The 19,087-nt window shown below is 48.6% G+C and overlaps 4 protein-coding genes across 4 annotated transcripts; 2 read left to right on the top strand and 2 right to left on the bottom strand.

The window, feature by feature from the left end:
• Positions 1-303: 303 nt before the first annotated feature.
• On the top strand, positions 304-1,475 carry CNBE4750 (hypothetical protein; the record flags this gene model as incomplete). Its single annotated transcript, XM_770109.1, has 5 exons — positions 304-387; positions 452-511; positions 565-778; positions 838-1,014; positions 1,066-1,475. The coding sequence occupies 5 exons, from the start codon at positions 304-306 to the stop codon at positions 1,473-1,475; spliced, it is 945 nt and encodes a 314-aa protein (XP_775202.1).
• A 2,364-nt stretch (positions 1,476-3,839) lies between these two features.
• CNBE4740 (hypothetical protein) lies at positions 3,840-7,283 on the top strand (the record flags this gene model as incomplete). Its single annotated transcript, XM_770108.1, has 6 exons — positions 3,840-4,141; positions 4,192-4,305; positions 4,356-4,956; positions 5,007-6,029; positions 6,086-6,265; positions 6,318-7,283. 6 exons carry the CDS (start codon positions 3,840-3,842, stop codon positions 7,281-7,283), a joined length of 3,186 nt encoding a protein of 1,061 aa, XP_775201.1.
• Positions 7,284-7,742: 459 nt separating this feature from the next.
• On the bottom strand, positions 7,743-10,361 carry CNBE4730 (hypothetical protein; the record flags this gene model as incomplete). Its single annotated transcript, XM_770107.1, has 1 exon — positions 7,743-10,361. One exon carries the CDS (start codon positions 10,359-10,361, stop codon positions 7,743-7,745), a length of 2,619 nt encoding a protein of 872 aa, XP_775200.1.
• A 1,974-nt stretch (positions 10,362-12,335) lies between these two features.
• CNBE4720 (hypothetical protein) lies at positions 12,336-18,485 on the bottom strand (the record flags this gene model as incomplete). Its single annotated transcript, XM_770106.1, has 12 exons — positions 12,336-12,405; positions 12,480-12,656; positions 12,711-13,139; positions 13,195-13,573; positions 13,626-14,198; positions 14,253-14,615; positions 14,675-15,001; positions 15,051-16,089; positions 16,140-16,857; positions 16,908-17,687; positions 17,744-18,424; positions 18,475-18,485. The coding sequence occupies 12 exons, from the start codon at positions 18,483-18,485 to the stop codon at positions 12,336-12,338; spliced, it is 5,547 nt and encodes a 1,848-aa protein (XP_775199.1).
• Positions 18,486-19,087: the final 602 nt, after the last annotated feature.

Here is a 19,087-nt window from a genome sequence, read left to right as displayed (position 1 = left end):
TGACGCCTTTTTTTTCGCGTTTTGATTGTTTGATTGTTGTTTGGTTATTAGCTTCAGTTAGACGACGCGTGCGGATGATCAGATCGCTCTTTCGCTTCCCGTGAAAGAAATTAGAATGTTCATCTGCTCCCGTTAAACCAGGCCCGTCAACCCCCGCAAGATCCATATAAAGCCCCTTTCAGCCATTCTTCTTTCCTATTTTCCTCTTGCTTATCTTCTACTCTCTTGGCTTTTACTCACGTTTTCTATCTTCTCTTGACACTTTTTCTTAAGCCTTCTAATAATAAAGTTTATTTTATAACGATGTCCAAGACTCTCTCCTTCCTTGCTACCTTGGCCATTAGTGCTGCCGTGGTCCGTGGTCAGGCCGCCCCAAACTGGCAATACGTGAGTACTCCAAAGGGAACATGTCCATAAAAGTTGATGCGACAACTCACCATCCCTCATGCAGGTCCCACAGACTTGCGCATCTGATTGTGCTGAAACCGTCAAGGCTGCTTACCTTTGTGAGGTAAGAATTGTTTTTGTAACTCGTCGACGCGCCGTATACTGACTCTTACACAGGCCACTTACACCGATGGTACAGAGGCCTACAGCTGCTTCTGCAACAACTTCCCCTCCGACGCGTCTGCTTGCGCGACCTGCTTGAGCTCTAATGACGCTTCCGCCGTGGCCTCCGTCTTGACTTCCGCCCAGACTGCTTGTCCTGCCGCCATTTCTCAGTGTTTCTTTGAATGCGATTTCACCACCTGTAGCTCCACTGACGTTGCCTGCCAATGTGAGTCAAGTATCTCGACGAAATCACGTCGCCTTCAGTGTTGACGTCCTTCTCATTAGGTGATGGCACTTACCTTGAGAACATCTTCAACTGTGCCTCTTGTAATACTGCCAATGGCAACACTGCTGCTACCCAGGTTTCCGACTTCCAGGCTCTTCAGGAGTCTTGTGCCAACCAGAACTACACTGGTGCCAGCGAGAGCTTCACCACCAAGGCCCTCCCTACCATCGCTACTAGTAAGTTAGCTGCATCCCTTTACTTGTGAGCCCTATTGACGCGATAAAAAGGCGATTACACCGCTCCAAGCCTCACTGCTACTGGTGGTGGCGCTGCCGCTTCTGACACTGCCGCTGTCGTCATCGGTACTACTTCTAACGCTGCTGGCACCAACTCCACTCCTGCTGCTACCTCTGACTCCGACGCTGCCTCCAGCTCTTCTCCCGCCGCTGCTTCTTCTGGCAGTGAGACCGCTTCTTCTGCCGCTGCCGCTGTCGCCTCCACCACCTCAGCTGCTGACCGCACTTCTGCTGTCTCTGGTACCACTGGCGGCTCCGCCTCCCGTTCTGTCTCTCAATCTGCCTCCGCCTCTGCTTCTTCTTCTTCTTCTTCCGATAGCTCTTCCTCAGGTGCAGGTATGGTCGCTCCCGCTGTGGGTGGTGTCCTCGCCTTTGCCGGTGCCGCCCTTGCTCTCCTTTAAAGCGGCTTTGAAACACGCATGTGTATGAGCATAGCATCTAAAACCCGGCAAGACCGACTCTTCTCTTTATTTACCTTTCGATACTTCGATTCATTTGTTTCATTTTTAGGGCACATGGGCATTTAGTACAAATGTATAAACTTGGTTGGCGATGGCTTCTGTATATCTCTTCCGTGTCCTTTTCTAAACGATTCGGATCTCGATGGTTCTCTGTGTCAGAATGATTCATGGGTACAAGACCTAGTATAATAAATTAACACCATCCCCACATTGTCCATCTCTCCAAGGCCCTTATCTTCTTCCTTGCCATACCAAGCAACCCCCAATAAATGCCCATCGACCTCTCCCTTCCTTCCCATCTTAACGTCCCTTCCTGGCAACTCTTTCCAGGTCTGTACTAGCTCGCTTCCCAGACCAAGCCCCCATACACACCCTTCTTTCTGCCCAGCTTCTGTAGCCAGGATATCGAGTGCTCTTAATACGGAAGGAAGTTGAGGAGAACTTATATGGTAAACAGGACGATCGCATCTCCTGATGACGTTAAGTATGGCGGTTTAGTGCCGCAGGATGATGTCGATGTTTTGGCTCGGATCCCCACGGGTTGCGGAGCACCTGTGGGGTCTTTCCACCGAGTTTTAACGGGTAAGAACAAGAGTCCACCAGGGTTTGAAGGGTCTGGTACGAAGATCGATTTTTTAGAAGTGTCTGACCTTTCCAGCTTTTCCCTTGCTCGTCGAGACAGCTCCTCGCCAACAGAAACGAGATCCTCCTCGTAGATCAAAGAGAAGATGATATCTTCAAGAGGATCAGTAGAAGGCTTTACCTTCCATATAAGCTCGCTGTTCAGGAAATCGTCGACAACCCATCGTGACCGAACTTGTCCAATCAAACAGCGGGAATAGAATGTTGACCCGATATCTGACCACAGAATAGAGCCCAATGCTTTGCGGGTGTAGGGTGTGCTTTTGACGATGGATGGATGAGATGGCCCTCTTTGCCCGATGGTTCTGGCATAGAAGAGAGTGTCTTTGGATCACCGAGGTGCCAATAGAGAAGACTAAGGAAATGAATAGCATAACTGTTCCTGAAAAACAAGTATTGCAGATGCTTGAATACGACGACAAACTAGTGTCGTTGGAAAGAGACTTACGAACGTGTTTCTTGGGGGTCAGCATACAAGCCATGGCATATATATAACCTCTTCTATTGTATCTGCTCGGCATTTCGATGCTTAACAAAGGCTCAGCGTCAGTATCTACCGAGGAGCGATTTGTCACTGTTGGCGGGTCTCAAAATATTATCAAAGGCTAACAGTGCTCACGTCTTAATACATCCTGCGTAAATCTCGCCATCCAGGTCATCTTTCCGTACGAATACTCAGCCACTGTATCAGCAAAATACTATGATCTAATATTGAGGACTAGGATTGGCAAGAGCATACCACGTTAAGAATGAGTCTCCACCCCATGGGGCTTGATTACATTCTTTCTGATAGGCGCCCCAGTATTCCTACACTGGGAGAGATTGTTCAGTCAATTCCTGTGGCCCCCGTCAGCGAAATTGTAAGTAGAATGCCATACTGACTTTGTAGGTTTGACCATCAGATCCCCAGATAGGGTAGGCTTCTGTAGAGTATTGCTCGGCCTGGGTAAGGTTGGCGGGTTTGACAATAAAGTCTCGGAGATCTGATGGGACGGATTGGTAACATCGTCACAATTCTTCGATGCTGAAACGTTCATGCAAGGTTATTTTTGGTGTCTTCGTAATATCATCGACGCCGTGTGTGTCTGATGTGTTACCAACCACCGACGTATACCGACGGTTTGAAAAGATAATATGGAACTTGTCCGTTCCGTTCGTCGCTCACCAGCTTGCGTGACGACTGCTGCGATCGTACTCGCTCTCTGACTGGTTGCCGTGGGGTTTCTATTTGGTTCTGATGCCCATTACGTAATGAGAAATGTTGCAGAAGAAGACTAAGTACATCTTTTCACCTCAACTTTTTTTCTTTGGTAACATCTCGAGCTCATCTATAATCATAGTCTATCGCCAAATCAGTTTGTCCGTATGCGCCGGGCTGTGGAACGTGCTCTCAATGTGTGGCCAAGTCACTTGACTGAAATCTGATGTTAAGCGCCGCGCGTGCAGAGGAAAATGGTCCGAAGTCGGCGGCCCGCGGACTAAGATAATGCGAGATAAGTATGATCGGACTGACGGTGCTTTTTCATCCCGTAAAGATGGATCGTGACAGTGTAGGTAATCTATACCGTGCTGCTGTTAAATACAGTCGTACAATGAGGCGGTTTGCCCCCGACCCCCGTGACAACCTTGATTCTCTCGGAAGATCACAAATCACACTACACTATGTCGGCCAACCCCCTCATCTACCCCTCATCCCGCCGACCTTTCTCCTTGGATGTTTTCAAGAGCCCTCCCAGCGAGTACCGGGGAGCACCCTTCTGGGCATGGGTAACCAAGCAGGAGAAGCAGTCCACTGTGGATCAAATAAAGATGCTTGAGGAGATGGGGATGGGCGGATTCCACATGCACACCCGTGTCGGGCTGGATATCCCCTATCTTGGAGAAGAATTTATGAGCATCGTTGAGGGATGTGTAGATGAGGCAAAGAAGAGGGGAATGTCAGCATTCTTGTATGATGAGGATCGGTATGTAATTTGCCCACTTGTAGAAGGCCATGTGGCTGATAGAAACTCAGATGGCCTAGTGGGTTTGCGGGAGGCAAGGTTCTCGAAGGGCATCCAGAACTCAGACATCTACATCTTTTGTTCACTCCCTGGGCTTATGGTTCAGAATTAGGGTACAAGAAACCGTAAGGAAGTCCCTGTAACCAGCCAAAAATTCTAGCTAAACTGCTGTTAGCGATTTTCCCATTGCCAACGCTGCACCTATGCGGAGTGAGCTTGGTACCCTTTTGGCTATGTACGCCATTAAGCTCCAAGACGGGTTTCTTCACTCATCCCGTATCATCTCCTCCACTTCCGACCTCAAAACTTCTGAAGTTGTGTGGTATGCTTATGCCGAACCTTTGCCTGATAGCGGCTTCTTCGGAGATCAGACTTACACGGATCTCCTCAGCAAAGAGATGACATCTCGCTTTATCGAGGTCACGCATGAAGTGTACAAAAAGCATGTAGGATCAAGCTTCGGGAGCGTTGTACCCTCAATTTTCACTGATGAACCGCAATATTGTCCTATGTCGACGCTCAATGTTGCTGAGAAGCCTCAAGACGTCTTCCTCCCATGGACAAGAGGGATTATTGGTTCTTTCAAAGCTAGCAAGGGTGGAGATCTGCTGGAACTTCTACCTCGACTCGTCTGGGACTCTGCAGATGGACAGCCAAATACCACAAGATCCCAATTTTTGGATCATGTATGCGAACTTTTTTCAACAAATTATATTGGCACGATCGCAAAGTGGTGTGCGAAAAACAATATTATGTGCATTGGGCATATGAATGCAGTATGTGTTCTTTATAGTTACGGCGTCTTTAAGTTGATCCGAACTCTTAGGAACCCACATTGGCATCCCAAACAGCTCAGAATGGCGAAGTCATGCGATGTTATCGTGAAATGCAGTTCCCAGGAATTGACATGCTCTGCGATAAACGCGAACTCAACACCGCAAAGCAAGCCGCTAGCGTAGCTCGTCAGTACGGTAGGCCAGGGGTAATGAGTGAACTCTACGGCGTGACCGGCTGGCAGTTCACTTTTGAGGGTCATAAAGGGCAGGGAGACTGGCAAGCGGCGCTGGGAGTCACGCTTAGAGTGCACCATTTATTCTGGAGTACGATGGAAGGGGAGGCGAAAAGGGACTATCCTGCGTGTATCGGGTATCAATCCCCTTGGTGGAAAGAGTACAAGACGATCGAGGATCACTTTGCACGAGTCAATTCCGCCTTAACTCGAGGTAAACCTGTTACCAGGGTCGCTGTCATCCATCCTATCGAGAGCTATTGGCTCTGCTTTGGTCCAAAGGACAAGAATGCAGAGGAGCTCGATTATCGCGAGCAGGCATTTGCTCAGCTTACAGAATGGCTACTCGGCAGCCACATCGATTTTGACTTTATCTCCGAGTCACTCTTCCCAGAACTCACCTCTCTCGAAGAGATTACTAGTACTCTTTCCGTTGGAGAGTGCAAGTACGATGTTGTTATTGCCCCAAACCTTCGCACCATCCGATCTACCACTCTTGAAAGATTGGACAAATTTGCGAAAGAAGGCGGTAAAGTTATATTCGCGGGATCTACGCCGACCCTTGTCGACACCCTCACTCCTTCCTCACCACCTTCCATACCCATGGCGGTCACACTTCCATGGTCTAGAGCCCAGGTTCTATCTGCTCTTCAGCCCTTCAGAGATGTTGATATGGTAATCAATGAGAGCACCTTGTATAGGACCCAAGGGAAGAAAGCCGATACCTTGTTTTACCAGATGAGGGAAGAGGGTGAAGAACGTTGGGTGTTTATATGTAACACCGACCGTAAGGAGAGTACTCCTGTAGAAGTTGGATTCAAAGGGGAGTGGAAGATTGAGGTCAGCAAATCCTCATTTTTGTGCAAGAAGATTACTAAAATATGAGGTTATCGCAGGTCCTTGATACAATGAAGGCGGATGCATGGGCGATCCAATGTAATCAGAGGAACGGGTGGACCTATCTCAAATATTGGTTTGACGGATGTGAAAGTGTGCTTCTGCATCTCGTTCAAGGGTCTTCGAAGAATGGGAAGCCTCAAACGGTTGTGAGGAGACAATACAAGCAAGTGGCCGATGTAAGTCTCTGAAGTTTTCATTTGATTTGTAATTAACCATTGTGTTTTTAAGGTCAAACTCCAATCCATCTCCCTTTCTGAACCCAACACCCTATTACTGGATTATTGCACTTACAAATGGGATGATGAGCCTTGGTCCTCCTCCTCGGAGGAGATCTTGGCTATTGACCAGCTCCTTCGCCGACGTTTCGGTCTGTTCCTCAAAGGCGCCAAATTCCGTCAACCTTATACTATCCCATCATCTTCTCGCAAGCCCATAGGCAAGCTTCGTTTGCGTTTCGTGTTCAGAGCTGCATGCGAAGTGCAAGAAGCCCATCTGGCGATTGAGGGTGCTGACAAAGTCAAGATGTGGCTAGACGGACAGCAAGCGAAGATGAAGGTTGACGGGTGGTGGGTCGATAAATCTATCAAGACTATCCCCTTGCCTTGTATCACCGAGGGAACGCATACGATCGAGTTTGAGTACGACTATAGTATGCTTACGAACCTTGAGCGCATTTATATCCTTGGCTCATTCGGTGTCGATGTTCGAGGCAGAACGACGTCCATTGTCCCTCTTGACCTCTCGACCATCGAATGGGGTGATATCACCCGCCAAAACCTTCCGTTCTATACGGGCAATATCACCTATCATTGTACATTCACCTCACTTGGCAACACCCCTCAAGCTATCAGAGTTGCTCGTTACGCTGGCCCAGCCGTATCAGTCGACGTTGATGGCTCCCGCGCAGCGCTGCTTGTTCATGAACCCTATGCGTTTGAGCTTGGAAACCTTTCAAAGGGCGCGCATACCGTCGATTTCACTTGCTATGGTGACAGACACAATGCATTTGGAGCTGTACATCTCGTCCCCAACAAGACTAATTGGCTCAATGCCGATACTTGGAGGAGTGATTATGATTGGTGGTCGGAGGAATATGTTTTGGGAGAGATTGGCATTCTCAATGCGCCAAGGGTCGAAGAGCCCGGATTAGAAGTACCCAAACAAGTAAGAAGAGGCCTGATGCTGCATGTGTAGAAAATATGTAAAGTTTTATATGGCCGATCTATGGTATATGCGAGTACAAGTACACTGAGGTAGTCGACGCATCAATTATTCTCAGCTTGTGTTTTGACTGTTTTCTTTTCCAGGTTTATGCTATTAGAACATCGTGCCACGTCGCCAAGTGATGGACTGGATTGCGTACATGTACAAGCCTACCTATGGTAATGATAGAATGCCAGACTCAGACTAAATATAATTTTATGAAAAAATAAAACTGGAGAGTAGGGTGACGTCGTTAAAGGGTACAAAACAAGGCTTTTTTGTGATCTAATAGGCTACGAAAGGTGAGAAATGTCTAAATAGTCCGGAAAACATAGAATAGGTGGAAGCCATCATGAAGATGCGAACGATTATAATAATGTACAAAAGTTTGTGACAAAGGATGATAATGATGACAAATGTCCTTTTCCTTCCTCCTCTCTCGCCAGCTGCTCACGCCATCCTAGAGCTTCTTTTATCTCCAGTACCCACTCCCATTCCAGAAACTCCGTACCCAAATACCATGGATCCCCTAGTCACCCCTTGCTGGAGATAATCCTGTGGGAGAGGTTGCACCATCGCCACCTGACTCGCGCGCCTGTTCAAACTTGAGGTGCTAATTACACCCCCTCGTTGCTCATAAAACGAGTGAAATCGACTCTTTGAATGATCCCTTTCCAGTCCAGTCTTGGCTTTGGTTATTTCAGGCCGCTTGGAACCGGGGTTAGAAGGCGGCGCGTAGAGCATGGCTTGGGGTGCAGGGTAAGAATCAACGAGGGACATGACGCTTCGCCTTCGTCCATCGTGTGCTTGGGCAGTTGGCATGGGTTGGGTATTGGAACGTCGAGGAGTTGGTGGGTACCCCATCTGAGGGCTACTCCTACTAGCTTGTAGATGAGCCAAGTCCAGCTTGCTCCCACTGCTCGACGCCCTCTTATGCTGTGGCATCTTATCCCTGACGCTCAAATCGGGTGCAGACTTGAGGTCCATCATGGATACATCTCTGGTATTCCTATCTTTCATCTTCTCCATCAACCTTTCTGCTTCCGCACGCTTTTCATTCTCGCCTCGCCTGTTGAGCTCTCGCCTTTCCCGAGCGCGCTGGACCTCAAGCATTGCGGCCTGCGGGTCGATTGGAGGGGGCGCCAAGCAAGACGGACGCTTAGAAGCGGGGTCCCCGGTAGCTTGTGCTTGGGAAAGATTGTGAACGCGAGTATCAAGAGATGGAATGAGACTTGGCTGCGATGGTTTGGCACCAAGGAGTTGTGAACGGCGTTTGGTAAGGCTGAGAGGCTCGTCATCTTCATCGTCAGAGCTCTGGGAGATACGTCTTTGAGAAGTGGGGTGGAATGATGAAAATGGCAAGTTCTCAGAGCTTACACAAGGGGAGGAAGAGCTAGGTGATGGCGATTCTAGTGGATCGGAAATAAAAAGAGGTTTCGCTTTTTTGGCAATAAGAGCCATCAGCGCCGCCTGCTGATCTTGTCCGCCTTCAACTTCCTTCTCCTCTACAGCCTCTTCAATCCTTTCCTCTTGCACAGCCTTGAACGACTCTTTTGACTCCCTTTCAACGTTACGCATGCTTGAAACTTCATGAAGCTCTCCAAGTCCCTGAATGTACGCTGAGAAATCCAGCTCCCAAACGCCATACCCGGGTCGTGCCATTGATATCGGCGAGTACACACCATCCGGGAAATACACAAAGTTACGCTGTTCGAACGGCGGGCGATTGATAAAGTCCAATACACCTTTTGGACGAGGGACAAGGTTCTTTCTGGAATTGCGACGAGCCATGATCGTACCTTGCGGTTGCTCTCCCCTATCAAGTTTGATCATCACATCTCGCACCGCCAAGCCCAGACGCAAACCGCCTTGAGCGGGTGAGAGGTCTGCAAGTCCTGTAAAGGAGTTGACGCTCTTGGGGAAAACGCGTCTTCCAGACTGTATTGACAAGGCAACTTCGTCAGGAAGCTTACGGTGTTGACGAGCGAGAGCAAGGGCAAATGGATGAGGAGATGGTGCTTTGAGTTGAGCAATCTTGCGGAGGGATGATGCACGGAGTTGATTTGTGAGGTACGTATGTTCGACTGGGTATTGATTGGAAGGGAAGTTGAGGACAGTTTGTGATTTTGGTTGAGGTGGCGAGCTTTGAGGAACGGTGAGGAGGTCAGCTGTACTTGAGCTCGGGGTACTCTTGGCTGAGGTCCTGGGCGAAACTTGAGATCCGTCGCCCTTGATCTTCCTACCACCAAGCCAGCCCCACACGCTCCGACCCTTCTTCTTGCTTTTCTCCTCCAACGCGTTCGCCAACGCCTTGCCTTCAATCATGACTTCAACAGGTTGACCTTCAGCAGGAGTTTTGATGTCGTCCGAGCTACACGTTGACGAAGCTGAGGATAATGTTGAGTTTGAGCTGGAGCGCGTGGAAAGTGGTGTGACAGGATGGCCGACGGTGTCATCTTCAGCCAGGGACAGGGTAGGAACTATGGGTACCGGTGGGGTAAGCACAGGCGGTGTGGTTTCAGATTTACGTCCAGTCTTCCTCCCCAGAGCGAATGCTTTTTTCAGTTTACTCTTCTCCCTGACTGGTGTCACGGGAACCGTCACTCGGAAGGAGTCGACAACCTCCTTTTGTTGGGTCGGTGATAGCCTCGTTTCCCCACCCATAGAGAGGCTCCGCTTTCTCCCCAATTGCTTCTCGGGCTTTCCCGTTTCGTCCGCTGCCATAGGAGGTTGGGATAAAGGGCTCGGTCTGAGCAATCCCAGTGATTTTTGCTTCCTCACGGTTTGCGGTCTAGATTTGGCAGATGCATCGCCTTCATCTTCTTCTTCCCCTGACGCCGTGCTTGCAAGCGGGTCAGGTATCGGGTCGACATAGTTCCACAAAGCATCTTCAGGATGCAGCAAGAACGTATTTAATCCATACGGATCGCTGGCCTTTAGTGTACCAGGGAAGGTTGGAAAGGGGGAGTAGGAGCTTGTATCGAGAAGTGGAACAGTACGAGGTGCGTCAGAGACGTATAACGAGCTTGATCGAGGGAGAGTGGGAAGAAGAGCGTCAAGGGCGGACATCTACAAACGATCAGCGTCCCGTCAGATTGATGAATACCAGCACTCACCACCGAGTCACAACCAAAAATACTCTTACACGACGAACACAGGCCGGCTAGCGGTAACTGAAAGAAGAACAAGAACGATGGTACTTTGAGGGTGCCAACAGACTTTTGCTTCTCCTCAAAATGCTTTTCAACGTTTTCAACACGACAGCGCTATATCAAAGGATCTTTGCTACGGGTCGATTGAAGGAACAGTGCAGATCGTATGATTGAAAGACTATGGAGTGAAGCCAATTAGTGTCTGTAATAGCGAGGCCGTAGGCTAAATACACAAAGGAAAAAATTAACAGATGTGTAGGTAGATCACCCAGCACGTGCCAAGTGGGGTTGAAGGTGAGGCGGTAGAGAGAAGAAGAAAGGAACAGAAGATAATACGGTTTTATCTTCGGGCGGTTGACCACGTAGTACGTAGCAGAATGGAATAAAGAGAACAAAAAGATGAATGAAGTGAAGCAGGGCCGTTACTCACTCGGGGCAGCCTGAGTTGCTAGGTTACAGAAGCTTCCCAGCTCTGCTGGTTGCGATTTGCGATGGTATCTGTGATCGATATGCCAGCACAAGCTCGCACTCATTCCAATACGGGGAGATCAACGTTCACACTCTACGTCCTTCACAAAGGAATCGTGAATAGCTTTGGATAATTTTACGCTGATGTCGCTGGTGCTAATGGGTTGAGTGATTGATTGTGATCTTGTACCGTTGAAGGATCCTATGCAGATGTCGGATATATCAAGGACCAGAATTAGACGAGTATAATCTATTGATAGTGTCAGCTTCAGTGTTACGGAAGGGCACATGGGTTGAGAGAGTGCGGAGAAATCGCTCCGGGCAAATTGGAGGCACAGATACAAAGAACGTACGGTTTATGCGCTGCTGCTGGTGATGAGCCACGCTTGAGAAAGCGAAAATGTCCTTAGCAGACGGATAATGTCGATAACAGTCACCTGGTACACAAGCTTCTTTTTGACGGGATATTAAAGAGTCGTATTATATGATTATGTGATATTGATAGATAGAGACGCTATTATATGCAACTGTGAATGAGTGAAGAGGGTGCGGGTATACTCCCTTGTGGTTATATTGTCCTCGACAAATGCTAATGGGTCGATGCTGAAAAGGGTAAACCGAGGCGAATGGGGAAGCGAAGATGATCTGAGCGACGGCGGTCGTCTGGATGGGCAATTTTCCACACAGTCTTTCGTTGAAGGAGGAGAGGGACTACCGTATAGAAGAGGATGGAACTTGAAGAAATGATGTCGAGAGCCGATCGCAGTTTTGACACTGCAGCAACGAAACAAGAATTGTTTTAGTGTCGTATCAAGATCTCCAGGGAATGAATCCTGTGCTTGCGGTGAGCCCTGTTATTGCCTCATGTCGGCCGTGGCCACTTACGTTGGGTACAACAGAACTGATGTTGAAAACGCAACAGCTCATGCATGCAGACTTTGGTATCCCCTCAACGATGTTTTCCCAGCTACAACGTATACCCTTTACTTCTGCTGGCGCCACCGCCTCCAAGTCCCCAAGCCTTTCCCGCCAAAAGAAGCCTTCCAAGCATCCCAAGAAATTAGTCGTCCAATACGGGTGTTCCTGAAGCCGATGACGTCTTCCCGTTCCCGCAAACGGCAACCCGGACTCAAATGCCGCTAGCTCCCCGAATAATTGTCCCAACTGCATTGGGACGGGCCTCTGTGCCGCTATTTTTTGGCCCAGGTACGGTGGGAATCCAGCCTATATATCCAAAACAGAAGATCCCCCCAGGAAACATATTTTCTGTATTCTGCTCTCATGGGACGGTAAAAGATCGCAATGATTGAAAAATGCATATAAACATCTAATGCTCCACATCCATACCTATGCTTATACTTGTACTAATGTCACATCAATGTCGAATGTAAAGAAAACGCATGTCATGTCCTATTCTCACATCTTATACTTTGCTGAGGAAATTTGACAATGACAACTCTGCGTACTCATCCTCTGGCGGAAGCTCATCCAACCTAGATAAACAAATAACGGGACACATGATCAGTTTGACGACACTTGCGTTTAATAAATAGACGTATGCACGTACTCTTCCAACATTTTGCTCATAGACACCGCGCCCGTCCCAGCAGATTTCGTCTTTACTGGTTCGCCTTCGGCACTGACTTTGAACAAGTCGAGCACTTCTCCTGTGTTCATAGATCCGAGACCGGCGTTTTGTTGAGTTACGACGGATGAAGCAATGTTCAGCTTGAACCGTTGTAGACTGGTGGCATTCTGTCAGCTCTTGCGATTTGATACTAAGGGCTTCAACACGTACCCCATAATCTTCTCTTCCAATGTTCCACGAGTAATTAACCTATACACATTCACAACCTTCCTCTGACCCAGCCTATGCGCCCTATCCATCGCCTGCAAATCCTTCATCGGGTTCCAATCGTGGTCCACAAAGATGACGGTGTCGGCACCCGTCAAGTTCAGACCCAAACCTCCAACACTCGTCGTCAACAGCAAAACATCAATTCTAGGGTCCGCATTGAACGTCTGAACGATGGCATGTCGCTTCCGAGGATCAGTGGAGCCATCAAGACGCATATAAGATACTGTGGGCATATGGGTACCAAAAAGATCTTTCTCAATGATGTCGAGCATGGGACGAAGTTGACAGAAGATAAGGACTCGATGAGTGGTGACATCGTCAGCAAGCTTGTCGACCGGAAGACCGATACCACAGTCTTGCAACAGTTGCCTGCAAGATCCATCAGTATTCAATCAAAAGCACCTTCAGTCAAAAACTAACTCACTTCAAAGCCTCCATCTTTGGTGCATGTGATAAATCGTGTAATTCTGGCCCGCCACCAATCTTCTTCTGTATTTCCTTAAATCTTTGCGGTTCGCCGTCCAGTACCAATGCAGGATGGTTACACAACTTTCTGAGATACTGCAAACTCTGGAAAACGTGGCCCTGACCTTCTTTCGATGCCGAAGTCTCAATCTCCATACCGGCTTCTTCAGCCGCTTTGGAGCGAGAGAACTCTTCGTAAAGCTGTTGTTGTACGGGAGAAAGCTCGCAATAGTAATCTTGGATGATCTTTGGCGGAAGGTCGTTCAAGACATCTTCTTTGAGTCGACGAAGAAGGAAGGGAAGAACCTGTTTATGCAGAGCCTCAAGGGCATTTGCGGCTATTGAGGACTGATCAGGATACAAGTCAAAACTTTGCAACGAAACGCTCACCTGCTTCACGCTCTTTCGGAGTGGCCTTACCCTCTCGGTCAGCCAAGATCGGCTTCGAGAATTTCTCATTAAATGTTCTCTCATTACCGAGGAATCCCGGCATCAAGAAATCAAACAGACTCCAAAGCTCAAGCACATTGTTTTGAATAGGAGTACCAGAAAGCAATAATCTGTGCTGAGCTTTGATTTGCTTCACAGCCACAGCTAGCTTGGTCTTGGTGTTTTTGATGATATGCCCTTCATCCAAAACGCAGTAGAGGAAGCTAAATTTGGAGAGTTCAGAGATGTCAGAACGAACGCACTCATACGAGGAAATTACAACATCATAAGAAGAAAGGGATCGACGAAGGGTAGCACGTTCAAAAGTGGAACCAACATATTGCACCGCGCGGAGGTGAGGAGCGAATTTGAGGATTTCGTGATACCAGTGACCAGTGAGCGTGGGAGGACAGACAATAAGAGACGGAAGATGAGCCGAATCAATTGATTGGGTAGCTTTGTGGCGCTCGGCACGCTCGTGGTGCTTGCTCGCAATTATACAAATACTCTGCAAACTCTTACCGAGACCCATATCTAAACAACTTTCATTAGCTTTGATAAGGATTTTAATAGTATTGGGGGACTCGCCGTCACAGAGAATGCCATGCAGTTGATACTTTGCCAAGAACGCCAACCAGCTGACACCATCTTTTTGATATTGTCGTAATTCAGCCTTGATCTCCACCGGGATCTGGTACTGCTCAGCCTTGCTGCCATCTAGCAACTGCATGAGGAACTTGCGCTCCTCATCTCTCTTCGCTAGAAGGTCCGCAGAAAAGCCAGGAGGATCAGGAATACCAGCTTCTAAAGGAACCATCTTGACGAGCGAGGCAAAAGTGCTGGTTGATAGCAGACGGACATGCTCATCGGGATCGGACATACGCCCCAGGATGGGGACGATGAGGAAAAGGACATAAGGAAGAGCTTTGAGGTCAAGAACCTTGATAATACCTAAACATAGGTGATACATTAGCCGCTACAAGCGTATCGACATAATAAGAATAGCTTACGGTGAATGGCTTCTACAGCACCCTGTCGAGAATAGGCCTTTTTGGCATCACCCACCAGGGGTACCACGTCATCTACAACTCTCTTCATGCCCTCGTCTGTCATCACGTCACACATAGCAGCGAGGCACTGAGCCGCCGCATTCCGGACAACTGAAAACGAGCTCTGTAGGGCAGTGATTGTGGGTGAGAAAAGGTCGTGCAGTTTGTAGTAAAGAACAGGGTCAAGCTCAGGAGCGATTAAACGGAGAGAAGTCAGAGCGTCAATCAAATCCTGACCGGCTTGAACGTTGGCTGTCAAATTTTGGTCAACTTGTTCCATGTTCACCCCTACGATATAATCAGCGACCGATGAACTGTCAGAGGAACGAAGGCTCACCATCGGCGAAGTTGGCCAATAGCGCACCGCTAACACCCTCCCAAAATTTAGGGACCTTCTCAAACAAGTTCGAGCCAAACCTCTTCGCCATGGCCTTAAATGTCTCCAAAGCACCCCTTCTGGTCATGCGACTCGCCATCTGCTCCTCACTCTCTTCCACGATGTCCTTCTTCCTAGCATTAGCAGCTGCTGCCGCTGTTCTCTCCTCGAGAAGTGTGATAATGCCTTCCGTGGCGCCTTGAGCGGTCGGTGAGAACACCGGAGTGACAGAAGTGTCGAGGCAAAGGAAGGTAAAGAGATTTTTGACAACCTTGTCGGAGGGATTAATTCGACCAGTAAAGAAGGGTGATGTTGTATATTGGATGAAAGCGGCTACCCAGAAGGCATCCCTCTTCTGAAGGATCTCATTTTCTTCCTTCTTCACGCCGTCCATCAAGTTCTTAATAACTGGTCCAAATTTGGGTGGCATTATCTTAAGTGCCACCAACGCACCTGCAATACCTGCCATGACTTGTACGTCGTACTTCTCCTTCATGATGGAGAAGTATCCGACAGAACCCATCACCTTATTTCTCCTATCTTGAAGAGAGGGCAATGCGTTTTTAATGGCGTTCTTGGATAGCTTGCCTGCTAAGATGTCGAACTGGGTAGTGACAGCGTGGTGAGCAGACTCAATGGAGAAGACATCTGGAGTGTTGCTGAGAGGATCAATACGCTTGGGCAAGGAGGGAACCTTGTCCTTAGAAAGCTTGCCTTCTACACTGAACGCAGTGAGCAAAGCGCTGCATTCGGAGTAGATTCTTTGCAGGACCATTGCCATCTCGTGGTACGTCGAAGGGGCAGGACTTCCGATACGGTCGATGAGAAGCGTTGATAAGGACTCGACGTCCGGGTTGGAAGTGCCGAGACTAAACGAGAATGGATCGGATACTCGAGATTCAGTATCAAGAGCCCATTCCTGAATGATAACTGAAGCCAAGAATGTCTGATGGGAACTTGCTGAACCAAGAAATTGCCGCAAGAGCTTTATGTCGTTGATCTTGAGAGCAGTGTCAGTTTAAATCTGGCGCTCACTCCAGCGAGACTTACTTCTGTCAACTTGTATCGTCTCAACAGCGCTAAAGCTTTCGCGCCAGCTATTCTCGTCTGCAATGCCGTATCCATCGAGATAAGTGACATATCTCCCGCCATCATCGCCTTGTCCACATTGTGTGTCTGCCCAGTTGCTTTTGTCGGCCTTCTGAAGAGATTGGCATCCAGAGCAACGCCAATGGGAGTCATGATGATGGAGTACCAGTCTTCAACATCGCCTCCGAGGACAACACCAACGCCCTCAGGCATGTCGGAAGCCTCGACGAGAGACGTCTCGAAAGCTTGGAAAGAAACATCTCTCACGTCCTGGCGTTCTTCCAAAACAAGATTCTGGAACAAAAATGAGAAGTAACCGTCAGAAGACCACCGTCGCGGTATTGAAGAAAGGCGTGAAAAAGCAAGAAGAATGTTGGCAACCGATAAACGCACGGAAGCGATAGGATGACGAAGGAAGGCGTAGACACGAGAGACTAGGTTGTTGTTGTCGGCAGAAAGGAGGGCGATTACCTCAGAGTAGGAGATAAGGGCACCCAGAAGGTCCATGACTGCACCTGTACTGCTACCAAGCTCATCCCCACCCTCAGCTAGACAATCCCATAGCGACTGCAAAAGCTTGGCCAACTCTTCAGTAGGCAACTGACTGGCAAGGGTCTCTGCAATGGGTGTTAAGGCGGAAGCAGCAACCGTTCGCACATCATCATCGGCGTCTCCCAATCTATGTCTAATGAGTTATGGCTCCTTGTCTCACTGCCAAGCGGTACTTACGCCAAGATAGCCGCGTTGACTACATCATCCAAAAGGTTGAAATCCCCCATCTCTACGTCGGGCTTGACATCCTCTTCCATTTTAGTCGACAACAAGTCTCCTCTCACAGCCACTTCATACTTCAAGCCTAACAATCCGGCATGTCTGACCTCCCAAGCGAATTTATCGGCCTTTTGTGAGTTCTCGGCCTCCTTCCCTCTCTTGGCCCAAGGTTGTCTCACCATGCCCATAAGAGTCTGGTGGATTTCCTTGACACCGGGGGTTGAAATGTACTTGAGCACGACACCTAGTGTCTGAGCTGCAGTTTCACGTACTGGAGCAATGACAGTGTCGCCCACAAAGTCACCGAAACGGTCCAAAACAAGGAGCGAGAGTAGCTGACGGGATAAGGCGACGTAGAGCTCTGGATGGGCATTAGCGTAAGATGTACCAAGAGAACGGAGTATCTCCATAATGACCAATGCAGAGCCATGACGAGTCTGCCAAGTCGTATCGTGTAGGTCAGGAATGACTTCAAGAAGAACGGTAGTCCATGGGGATTGTCCAGAAGTGATTGTAAGAGTTTTGGAAGATGCCAATGGGTTGCCCTCGGTATCGAGAGCAGGATCTATTTGTCCGCCAGCTTCAGCTGCTCTGACTTTTGCTCCGGGATCGATCGTGATGACCTCGGCCTTCAAATCAGGTGTCGCTGATGATTCGGGAAGGGGAGGAGAATTGGCACGAGAAGGCGCCGCTGAGGAACTTCCATTGCCGACAGCTTTTTCGTTGAGCCGACGCATCCTACATAATTCAATTAGACCAGGTAAGATCAACTTAACACACCGATTCGAACATACTTGTTGGCTTCCTCCATAATGTTGGTGCCCTTCTTCCGCTTAAGCATCGTTATCTGCCTCGCACTCAGCCCCTCGAAAACATCTGGTGGGGGCACCGAGGGCTCTCTACTCGGGGGCGCAGTCTTCCTCACATCCTCCATATCATCGTCGTCATCATCAAGTACCTTATCGGTATCTTCACCCCATCCGACAGCATCACCTAGGCCAACAGATGCCATCATAGCTTTCCGGCGTTTGGCTTTGTCTCCCGGTAACGGTTTAGCAGCGTACTCTCTACCCGCGGACGCCAATAGCATCTGGCCATGCTTGAGGGTAGATGGCAGATCTGTCGGTTGTGAAGTAAGAAATGCCCGGCTCATCGAAGCTATCTCGATGTACTCGGGCATGCTTTTAGCGAGTAACCCAATGGCATGAGCCGCAGCATGTCGTGTTTCTGATGACTTTGACTTGAAAAGCGCGAGTATTTTACTGATAGTCTCTAGAGTATCGTTCCACGCATCTTGCTCCGCACCGCTGCTATGGACTGTTATAGAACTATCACCATCGACGTGAGGTTTCGCATCAGGTTTTGATGTGGCGGCATCGAAAGAAGTACGAGCTATACGAGCAATCTGCTTCGCTGCAGTTTGCCTTATTTGCTGTGAAGATCCACTGTCGAGAAGAAGGATGAGTTTATCTTGTCTGCATACATGTCAGTAGCTCCTCTTTCTTCGCAAGTTCAAATAGTTTACCTAAAGGACATGCCAGTGGTTGACAAGGACGAGTGGTTTGTCGCGGAAGACCTCCACCTGTTATAATATTACGTAATCCACTATCGAGCGGAGGCTGATGAAAATTGCGGCGTGGTGGGGGGTGTCTTACTTTTTCGCGCCTCGGCCTCGTTTCTTTATGAGACACTCTTTTATCCCCGTTTTTTTAAACGGACAATGCGGAAATTTTCGGAGTTAAAATTCGTGTGGCGTGCTACCGTCGATGCATCTCTTCCTCCTTCGCATAGAAAATGATCTGGCTCCACATGTATTTATATGTAAACATGTGTACAACGTGCATGTACAGTACACGTACTCGTTGTCCTCAACTATCCATCTTCACTAATGATTCGACCTTATTCATGATTGTTCTTCTTTAACTAGCTGACACATTCTTCATGGTCCCCGGCGCCAGTTTTGGATAAACGATCGTACTCATCATGTATGCGCATGGGGGCGCAGGTCGATAGACAAAAATGGGACCCCATGGCGCTACCTTTCTCGACATCCCGCTACCTTCTCGAGTCTACCATCGGATAAAAATATGGAACCGAAAAGGACCTTACGAGACGGATATTAAGACCATTTCGACAAT

The sequence above is a fragment of the Cryptococcus neoformans genome, chromosome 5 (assembly GCF_000149385.1).
Source record: "Cryptococcus neoformans var. neoformans B-3501A chromosome 5, whole genome shotgun sequence".
Taxonomy (NCBI): Eukaryota; Fungi; Basidiomycota; class Tremellomycetes; order Tremellales; family Cryptococcaceae; genus Cryptococcus; species Cryptococcus deneoformans.
The sequence above is the reverse complement of the archived record's forward strand: the minus strand, read 5'-3'. Positions and strand labels throughout refer to the sequence as shown.